The sequence below is a fragment of the Neolamprologus multifasciatus genome, chromosome 7 (assembly GCF_963576455.1).
Source record: "Neolamprologus multifasciatus chromosome 7, fNeoMul1.2, whole genome shotgun sequence".
NCBI lineage: Eukaryota > Metazoa > Chordata > Actinopteri > Cichliformes > Cichlidae > Neolamprologus > Neolamprologus multifasciatus.
In genome coordinates, this window is record NC_140445.1 from 32,468,583 (window position 1) to 32,479,846 (window position 11,264).

An 11,264-nucleotide genomic window follows, 5' to 3' on the forward strand; every position below is an offset into this window, starting at 1 on the left:
GGAGACCTTACTTTTATCAATTACGATTATGAGTTGTAGCCCAGGAGCCATGAGTCATATGTCTGAAATATACATGTTTAAAAAGGTTAAATATAATAGATGTAAAGCATATACATTTCCCTGACAGGCTGAAGGAAATAAGAGTATACGTGAATGGAAGGGAAACAAATCATCACGAGAAACAAAGTTCATTGGTTGTAGCTCTTGAAAAGAGCACCATTATTTCTTTGTGCACAGTATTATCACGGCTGGTGGGTCAAGACATAGACACCAAAGGATGCCTTGTGCCTAATTTGGCTGCCAGCTGCCTCTGATTATTCATGTATAAAAGTACAAAAAACAACATTCCCGTGGTGTAGGTACACCCATTTGCTTTATCAGATGTTTTAACACTATCGTTGTGTGGTCTTACATGTGTATGTGCAACTACTTTCATCCTACACTAATGTCAACGTGAAAATGCTCTTTAACAACTTGGTGAGTGACAAAACTATCTCATTTTCCCTACAAAATACCTCTGTTGTTGACCTTAATGGTTGTTTTTAGTATTTTGAACATCTAAATCCGCGGTTCTAGTGTTCCATTTCATTTCTGCACTTTATTTTAGCCAATTTCTGGTTAAATCTGGTTTGCTTTATTTATTTTTTTATTTTTTGGGAGTAGTAATTAAACATTTTTTTTGCAGTTTTTATAGGGAAAAACAAAAACCAAACAGCTGAATTTCCACTTACCTGTGCTACTCTGGGATTTGGAAATCAAACCTGATTGCAGCAAAAACACCTGATTCACTTAGTATTTTCCAACACATACCTTACAGACCTTAGCCCTTGTGATTAATTGTGTCAATATACTGACATAAGTGAGGATGCACACTGATCTAAAGCAACACTGGAAAAAAAATGTTACTAAGCAAATACAGTGATTCCCAGTCTTCTCACTGAGGCCAAGGCCTCTTGATGTGTATTTTCTAGAACCGAGAAAAGCTGTTCATGCTTGAAAACACACAAATGTCATTGAGTGGTAGCAGTTCTGCATGAAGGAATGGGCCAAATACCTCAATATCTTTGTGAGAGGCTTATCCATTTTAAAGAACATACAGTGAAAGTTATTTATTGTTTTATCTATCTATCTATCTATCAGGGGTGCAACGATACTCGTATCGATATTGAACCGTTCGATACAGTGCTTTCGGTTCAGTACGAATATGTATGGAACAATACAAAATTTTTTATTTATTTTATCAACTTTTCTTCTGCTGTCTGTGTTGAGAGTTCAGTGGATGCGTTCGACTACTCCGCCTAGGCTGCACTGTCGAGTGCAGATCCACTGAGCGCAGCGCAAGCTAGCAAGACAGAAGTTAAGCTCGTTGCAACATGGCAAATTGAACCTCCCCCACCCTCATTCAGATCTGGCCTTTGGAACTATCTTGGTCTTCATGTGAAGTATGACCCTGAAGGTAAGCGCGTCATGGACAAAAGTAAAACAGTATGTCGGATGTGCCACTCAATTACATGGGTGGGAACTACGCGTTAGCACAGTTTAATAATAATGATAATGGATTGCATTTATATAGCGCTTTTCAAGGCACCCAAAGCGCTTTACAATGCCACTATTCAGTCATTCTCACATTCACACACTGGTGGAGGCAGCTACAGTTGTAGCCACAGCTGCCCTGGGGCAGACTGACAGAAGCGAGGCTGCCATATCGCGCCATCGGCCCCTCTGGCCAACACCAGTAGGCGGTAGGGTAAAGTGTCTTGCCCAAGGACACAATGACCAGGACAGAGAGCCCGGGGATCGAACCGGCAACCTTCTGGTTACAGATGCGCTTCCCAACCCCCTGAGCCACGGTCGCCCCAGTTTGCTCGTTAACGTGTTGACGCCGTCCAGCCCCACGCATGGGGCGATCCGCGGTAGCTTGTTAACGGAGATTTGCCGTGTTGTGGCGTTAACCTCATTTCAGATTAACGCTGACAGCACTAGTGGGAACACAACGAATATGACTGCACATTTATGCCGACATCATCCTAGTGCAAAGACAAGTGGAAGCAGACAAAAACAACAAGCACGCATGCTACAAACTTTACCCGAGTCATTTAGACAGCCGTTAGCACATGATTCTCCTTATGGGGACCTGGTATGTTTGATATGCTGCTGAGAATATAGCCCAGAAGAAGCGTATGGTATAGCTTTTATTTTGGAAAGAGCCATTTCTCTGTAATAAACTCTCTTTTTCCAAAGATGAGTGATTTCTCAATCAGATAGATTTATTATTTTATCCCTTTGTTTCAGCAACATTAAATTTAAAAATTGTAGTTTGAGTTAAAATATATATTTATAATTTTAATAAATGACAAATTAAAAAAGCATGACGAAAAAAATTTTATCGAAAAAATATCAAACCGTGACACCAATGTATCGAACCGAATCGTGAATTTTGTGTATCGTTGCAATCCTATCCACAGCTGCCCTTGGGCAGACTGACAGAAGCAAGGCTGCCATATCGTGCCATCGGCCCCTCTGCAGGACACCGGCCCTCGAGGCCTGGAGTTGGACACCCCTGGTGTAAAGGAACTTGACTAGCCTGCACAGAGTCCTGGTCTCCACCTTATAGAACACCTCTGGGATGGGATTAGAACACAGACTGTCTCATCTAACATCAGTACCTGACTTCACAAATGTGCATGTGTAAGACTGGCCAAAAAATTCCCTAAAACACACTCATAAGCCTTGTGAAAATCCTTCTCAGAAGAGTTAAAGCTGATATAGTTCCAAAGGCCAGCACACATCAAAGATTAAACCCTATGGATTAAAAATGGGATGTTACTCCAGTTCAGTTTTGTGCATCTGTGAAGGCAGACGCACAAATACTTTTGGCAATATAGTGCATTTCTCTCGCCAGAATCTGCTCTCTTCGGATTGTTTCTAGAATGGGAAATAATGTGAACTTAAACAGCATATTGGATTCTAGTTTAGCATTTGAATTAGCCTGGGAGAAATAAAAAATAAAATATCAAATATAAAAAATAAAAGCTTAATTTCAATCACAATGTAAGCACATTTTGGTTGAAATCTATTTAGCCTTTTTGGGGGTGGACGTTGGGGTTCTTAGCAGTGAATAACTAATCAAGATCCAAAAAGGAAACTGTAATTGAAACCAAGTCTCCAGTAATCATGTATTAAGTAAAGTCATTATTTATTTTGAGCAAAAATACAATGGAAATAATTAAAAGAGAGAATACAAATTCAAAGCAAGATCCAGAAATATGCTTTCAGAATCACAGTTGCCATTATACAATGACACTAATCACAATGTTAGAGAGAAACAGCATAAAAGGGTGACTCAACACACATTTAAATTCACGTGGATGTAAACGTGACAGCCCATGCTTATACAAATGTAAATGCAGAATACATAGTAGCATTAGTAATACAATAATTCGTGATACAATGCTGCTAGTAGCAGTGGTCATATTATGTTTTCTTATAAAAATTCCCCATGTCACAAAGTGAATAAATTCTTAAAATAAAAAGTTAAAGTGTTATTTGATGCAGGTTCAAAAAAGTCCCTACATTCCAAAAGCCTGTGCTGTAAGAACATTAAAGTTACTTATTATAACATGAGGCTATGAGATTGCCAGAAAGCAACACATAGTGTGTGTGACAGAGCCAAATGATTATAATTTTATGAAGCATTTGTATTACATTTGTACATCTCATGCTATTTTACTGCCACAGAATGGTCTTCACATACACGAAATGTATTCAAATTACCAACACTCCAATATATGAAAATAAAATTATAGTTACACATGAACATGTAATTTGCATTGACATATTATACTTTATAATATTGCTAATATTATAATATTGTTTAGTAAAACAAAGCTGTCACAGACTGTATATGTATATTGAGCACACATTTCTTAAAAAAACAAAATAAAACCCACAATTACTGACAGATTTTGGATCTGTTGTTTTTGAAAGAAATTTAATGAGGAATCAATTTAATATTTAATCAGCACAAATCAAGGACTTTCCTTTATAAAATAACTACATAGATGTACTATACAGAGGCCCATCCAGTGATGTGTTACCTAATTATAAAAAGCCTTTGCCAGTAATGGTAATTGCTGATTAAAGAAGCACTGCTTTTTGTTCACTAGTGTAGTTGCATGTCTGGAGCTTCAGCTTAGGTTTCGATAACAGTCTCAAAAGGGGTAGAGATGCAAAGAAAAAAGCCACTCCTGATATTGGCCCAAAAGATTAACATGGGCAAAGGGACACAAAACCTGGACAGAGAAAGATTGGAAAATGTGCTATGAACAAACAGTCTGTGTTTGAGATGTCTGAACCAAAAGAAAAACAGCTGTGAGATGTAGAATAAATACACAGATGCTGAAAGAGGTGGTTGATCCCAACTACTATAGTTTAACATCATTCTAAAGTGAAACCAGATAATAACCAAAAGCAAAGTTCAAAAATTATACAAATTTTTTTAAAGAAGTTGGTCAGGTAACAGGTATTCAATAACTGAGTGGCCAGCACAGGGACCTCAACCTTATTACTAAGGTGTTTGTGTGAACAGCCTGTCAGTATGGTACATAAGAAGAAGTGCTCAGTAAACCATCCTGATTTCATGAACGGTATTCTCTCTATCCATCCATCCACTTATCCTTATCTAGCACAATCCTGCTAGCCCTGCAGGATTGTGCTAGCACAGAGACAGACAACCATTCACACGAATGGGCAATTTAGCAACAGTGCTAACCACATGGTGCACTGTGCTTCTTTACTGTTTTCCTGTGAAATTTAATATTTCACATTTGGATGTGAAAAGAAGTTCCAATATCCCACTGACAACTTTGAGTAAATAAAAGTTGTCAATACAAGGTTCTGTTGATTTATCTTCAAATTTAAAGACACTGAAGGAAATATGAGCACAAAAGAATATTTTTCCCCCTGACATTATCACTTTAACCTCCTAGGACCTGGCGTCCACATATGTATTTTGGGTTATTTAGACCAAAATACTCAATTTTGCTCTACAAGGGCCTGATATCCACTAACCAGGACATTATAATGCTACTGTTCTATCAAAATTTCAAATGAATATCCTCATATGTGGCTGTCATTTTTCTCAGAAACAAAAATTAGGAAAAAAAAAAATCTGGTAATTCTTTGTTTTTATATTTATCAGGTCCCAATCAGCCCGAATATAAAAGAGAAATTAAAAATGCATGCCGTGGAAGAGTTCAGGTCTTAGGAGGTTAATCATGAAGCACAGAAGGTATTCGTTATTGTTTTCAGACAGATCTATGATAGATCCCCTCTGTTTTAGCTTAAACAACTTTTCTTGACAAAGGAGTTTGTTGTTTTTTTTGTTTTTTTTTTTGCCAAACCTTCAAATTAATCCAGTCAAAATTTAATGCCATTTCCCCAACGTGTAATCAAGGAATGATTGTATGCAAATGGTTTGTAGCTCGTTTCAGTATTAAAGTGTTGCCATTATTGATGATGCTAAGAATGTTTGTATTTCTTCGCAGGCTTTTTGGAGGGAGAAGGGCTTTTCTGGGGAAATAGTGGCAGGGTCCTCCACCGAGTGTCCATTCTGTGTAACCTTTGATGCCACCAGCCCTTTTGGTAATGCTGCTCTGGTAGGATTCATTGCTGGCCAGCAGGCTTCTCATTGGGAATCAAAAGAGGTAATGGAAAAATGCTGTAGAGAGGCTTTTAAGTAAGCTATGCACGTGTCATTTAAACATGACAGTATTTTCAACATGTTTTAATAAGCAGAAACTTGCATACTCCTCCACCATCAGGGTCATTTGCTTTTACTTGGATGTCCATTGCTAGTAGATATAAACTAAAGAGCTCCACAATCATGGGTATATTTAGGGTTAAGTCTTGTTTGCATTAGAGAAAAAAAGCCACATAGAATGCATTCTCAAATTGATGTTGTTCAGTGGCAGCATTTTAAAAATGCACTCAAGATTGCTCATCACCAAGTGCAGATAAAGCACTGCCTTTAGACTGAGAATTGTGGGGTACTGATGCAAGCTTTCAGTAACTGCAACTTAAGGTTTAAGTTGTAAAAGACAACCCACAAAAATAGAGAATGACTTAACTAAAATTTAAGATGCATGGTTGTTCATGTTATTGGCCAACCAATCTGTTATTTCTTAACAAAGAGCATTTAAAAATATTTGGAATTGTACAAGTCTTGTCTTAATCCTTTAAATTCCTTTGAATTCTTTTCAGCAATAGCTTTGGTATAGGAAGAATGCAGGCTTTATATGCCTTTAACCGTACTCTTATACACATGCTTAAAGTCGTTTGCAACAAGCTTTTCGCACACAGCCTACACTCTTTCCTTCTATATTCATAGAGACATACATACATACAGGTAGCAGTGTTTCCCTTTACATAAAAATATAAATATATTCAGCCCCATCTCTACAGTTGTTTTTGCCATCTAAGTCATCCTGACTGCCTAAAGCTCTTGAGTAACTATCACTATGCTGCTTTATTCTGTGTAGGATGCTAAATAATTAACTCCACTTCCCCAACAAAGAAAGAAAAATCCCCAAACTATGGTGGTATATGTGAGTAAGACAATGCAATTACGCATGAGTTTGTTATTATTTTATGTATTTTATGTGTTTTTAATTTATTTTTTTTCTGTATTTCTTTTCCATTTTCAGGTCTCTTGCACTTTGCTGGCTTTCTATTGTTGCAGTTTTAAATTTGTTTAAATGTTTACTTGGATGCTGTTTCTTTGCCTGTTTTTTTTTTTAGTATGCCAACATCCCCAATGCAGAAACACAGGAGATTGAAGATCGCACAAAAAAAATAGTGTAAACTTTACCGTTTATTGGAGCAAATGGGATGACTCCAAAATTAAGTTGACACTTCATTCACCTTTGTTGAACTCAAGTCTTATAAATAAATAAATAAATAAATAAATAAATAAATAAATTAGAATTAACTACAACGTTCCTGAATTATAAATATTATTGCTCAGCTCATGTTTTATGTAATAGGAGGCCATTCTTGTTTGGTTTTACAGAGAAACTCAAACAGAATGACAGGCTGATGTTAGCAGAGCCGGTCAGAGCGTAAAGGAGAAATCCGTGACTGTTGTGACACACAAAAAAATAATGTATTATTTATTATTTTATTAGGAAACATAAAAAAAACTACAAATAAAAATATTTGTAGGAAATCATCTGTGTTTGATTTACATACATTTACTGTAATAGATCACTTTCAGAAACACTCAACAACATGACGTGTTTGGCTTTAATTCTTTTCCTAGAATCTCTATAACACAATCAAAGTTTAAATTACTTTTATTGGATGTCCTTTTGTTACCAGGCCTCAGCTGCTCATCATGTGTGCTAATACACCTGTGAGAATGAGTTGCACAAATTCTTTACTTCTTGTGTCCAACTTGGTGGTTTCTAGACAATACATTCATACTTCAGTAGAAAGCATGTTGTTATAGTCTTGAGTTAGAGAAAGTGCCAAGTTACAACACACATTTCTGTTTTCTGTTTACAGGTTGGAGAAAGGAAAATTGCTGTGCTTTCCAGTCTGGTCAAATATTTAGGTCCTCAGGCTGCATCTTTCATTCATTATGAAGAAAAAGTAAGTGCTAAGTGCCAAATGTCTGGTGAAATAAAACAATATTTTTAGTTTAAGGTGGTTTCGTACAGTGCCAAAATGTATCCCATCTCTCTCACTCACTTTGCAGTTTTCTGGTTTGTATTCTTAAGGTATAAAGTTTTTGTATTATATTAGGAAAAAAATGCTTAAATTAAAAGTTATTTTAGACTTCACTGGGGTTTCACAGTAAGTCTAGAATCATTTCCACAGACCATAAATTGTGTCTAAAACCCTCCAAATTTGCTTCCCTTTCTAGTGTGGAAAGTGGACAAGTTCTGTTAACAGACCTGCCTTTTTAAATTCCAAATGAGTAGCTGCTGCATTCTGTTATTCTTATTTTCCTGATAGTACTGCTTCTGATTACTCCGCTTTTAAAACATCTCAGGCACAAGCACAGCATGGTTTGCTCTTGTATTGACTGCATGAGCAAATACAAGAAACCTGAACTCCCAGCACCTTAGGAAATGAAAAACCAGTGGATTACACTTAAGTTGATGGCAATACCACCATAATAGGCAAATTATCTTATGGCTAGTGCTATCTTAGCTTTGATTTACTTTAGAACACCATATCTCTATCAATCTAGATCAGGGGTCGGCAACCCTAGGCACGCGTGCCACAGTTGGCACGCGCCAACTGTGGCACGACCATAGCTGGACTGGCCATCGGTGGCCCGATTATTATTAATTTTTTGTTTGTAACGGTATAAACAATGAAAGCTGGTGGATTGGCCAGATGCTGGCAGGTGTGTAAAAATAACTCAGTTGTTTGGTGGTGGCTATGGTGGAGCTCCACAGATTCAGTAAAATTAACAAGTGGTGGAGGCTGGCAGGTGGATGAGGGAGAGGTATAAACCAAGTTTAGGTGGAGTTTATTTTCGTTGTTCTGTCTTTTTACAGTACAATAACTCGTACTGCGTACTAGCTAGCACGACAGAGTTTCTATACAGCTGGGTCGGTGCTACTATGTTACTGATAGTGAACTTTGTTTTATTCATAAGGTTAGTTAGTAGAGTTGCCAACTGTCCCGTAAAAAGACGGAATCATCCCGCATTCAGAGAAATTATTACGCGTTTCGTGTTGAGCTGAGAAGGAACACATTTTGTCCCGGACTTCAGCTAGGATGGAAAAAGACACAAAGGTGGATTTATTCTGTCGTTACGCTGCACAGCTCCCTCCTCTTCTCCTCTCATTCTCTCCTGTTGCTACTTTAATCATAAAACTGATCAATGATCAGCTGATCGGCTTTTCTCTCTTGTTTGTTTATCGCCCACTTTGCGCCAGAAAGAGGAAACCCCGGATGTCGCACTAAACAACAGCAGCACGTTTAAGCTTGATCAGCTGTTGTTAGAATTTATTTAATATTAATTTCTAGTATCAGCTGATGTTTGCTGGAGCCACAGCTGTAAAAGCTGCTGGTCATGATATCGGTTTGGTTATCTGGTGAGAGGGAAACATGAAGATGAAACCAGGAGATGTCCTTACTGAATCATCAGAGCTGAACAGGTGATGGAGAAACAGGTTTACCTTTTAGGTGACATGAATGAGTTGAAGGGAAGTTCTGAACTGTTTGAGAGACAAATAACACCAGGATCTTTTTCTAAGTAGCTGACAGCTGGTAACAGTGCAGGGGGGTCTAGCAAAGTTTTGCCAGGGGGCCAGGCGGGGCATTAATAGGGAAAGGGGGGCACAAAGAAATACTTTCTTATTCTCATTTAAAATGTCTAGCTGTTATTAAATAATTATCTGAAGCTTACAACCAAAGTTTTTATCTTATGTAAAATGTATAGAAATCATACATATACCAACAGCAAAACAGCATTTGTTTTCATTCAAAGGCTTTATGGCTTTAATACCTGGTGGGCCGGTCTAGTCAAAATGCCTGGGCTGTTTTTTTGTCCCAGTCCAGCCCTGGGCATGACATGCAGTGAATTAATCTGAGAAGGTGCATCAAAAAATAAATGGCCGGGTCAGCGGTGCACATTGCAAATCAGCGCATAGACACATTAGTTGACAGTATCTTAGCTAACAGCCCCAACTACCAGATTCAACTTGTAATTGGCTAAAAATAACGTAGCCTACTGGTAAGAGGGACGTTGTTACCTTTCCACATTCCGACATTTCAAAAGCTTCAGGAGCTTTCCGCTCAGCACAGCATCAGCACCACGGAAATACACGGATACATAGACTCGAGACACAATGCATTTTTGGGACTTTCAGGTGTATGAACCAATGTTTTATTTTCTAATCAAACCAGAAATCTTTAATGAGCAGCTGGTTTGTCTCGCATTAACTGCCTAGTTAATGCCAGTTAATGCAACATTGAAGCAGCTGGACTCCACAGCTGTGCGTGTTCATGGAGCTGCATTTTCACCTGCTGGACATCAATACCTGACAAGTTTAACTGACTTCAGAACTTTGAAGAGGCCTTATTGACAGTATTTGGCTCCACATATCTGTGTGAGCAGATTTTCTCTCACATGAGTGTCCTCAGGTAGCCGTCTGAATGCTGGACACTCGGAGACCTGTGTCTTTGAGTGGGAGACCAGAGATCACATTAACACGTGTATCTCTGCCATATTGGCCCAGTTTATTTTTCTTATCATTGTTGTGAGGAGACCATAAATAGCATTTGTATTTTCTGTTGTACAGTTCATTTCCTGTTATGGATAAAAAGTATTTTTTTTGTTTCAAAATAGCTGATAACTATTCACTGATAGCTGCCAACATCTGCAAACAAATATCATTCTATAAAGTGGTTCTATATAGTGTGTAACTGTTCATATAGAGCGTTATTAAATTTATTGCTAATGCAATCATATGGCACACTGACTTCTGACGAAATTTTAAATGGCCGCCATCAGAAAGGTTGCCTACCCCTGCTCTAGACAGACGGACGGAAAAAAACACCACAATGAAGAACATACACAAACAATTAACATGACTGTGTCATCAACCGCCAGAATAATGAGGACGAAAGCCAGGATGGAATCAAAAACTATAGTGGTGACTCTAAATAAGGCTCATAAACAAGGTAATTCTTGACTTGTGACAGCCCCTAGGGACACACTAAAAAAAGGTCACATTTTGAAAGTTCAATGGCAGACTTTAGGTGGCTGCTTTAAAAACATGCTGTCAAAACAAGCAGAAACTGAATAAATAAGTTACTGGAAGGCAAGCATGCTGAATGTAGGCTGGGTCTCCAAGTGGGGCACAATCACCCATTTTGCACACGAGATACTACATCTTCTACAGTCCTGCGTAAAAAACAATGTACATGCAATAAACTTTGAAAGATATTTTTAATTTTAATCTGCCTATCATCCTAAAAATGTGTCAAACATAAACCAAATAGCTCAGCTGTATTACATGACGTAGCACATTTATTTATGGCCTGTAAAGGAATACAGGCCAGATACAAGGCAGATAATTTATTCACTTCACCAGCAGCTGGAGAGACAGAAAATATATGGCAGGATTGCACTGGCACGATCTTAAAGTCACTGAATAATCCACAGGACTTGTTGAGAACATCAGGGAAGTAATGAGTGAGGGCTAACGGAGAATATACTAGAGGTGGGGGAAAAAATCGATACT

At 37.9% G+C, this 11,264-nt stretch overlaps 2 protein-coding genes across 2 annotated transcripts in view; one reads left to right on the plus strand and one right to left on the minus strand.

Annotated features, from left to right (window-relative positions):
• The window catches only part of vsig8a (V-set and immunoglobulin domain containing 8a), an 85,388-nt gene that overhangs the window by 52,131 nt on the left and 21,993 nt on the right, over positions 1 to 11,264 (minus strand). The window lies entirely within an intron of this gene.
• LOC146514587 (putative flavin-containing monoamine oxidase A) overlaps positions 1 to 11,264 on the plus strand; it is a 47,353-nt gene that overhangs the window by 24,884 nt on the left and 11,205 nt on the right. Inside the window, exons 9-10 of the mRNA XM_085165914.1 lie at positions 5,547 to 5,705; positions 7,564 to 7,650. Coding sequence (XP_085022040.1) covers positions 5,547 to 5,705; positions 7,564 to 7,650 — 246 coding nt within the window. The remainder of the gene's footprint in view (positions 1 to 5,546; positions 5,706 to 7,563; positions 7,651 to 11,264) is intronic.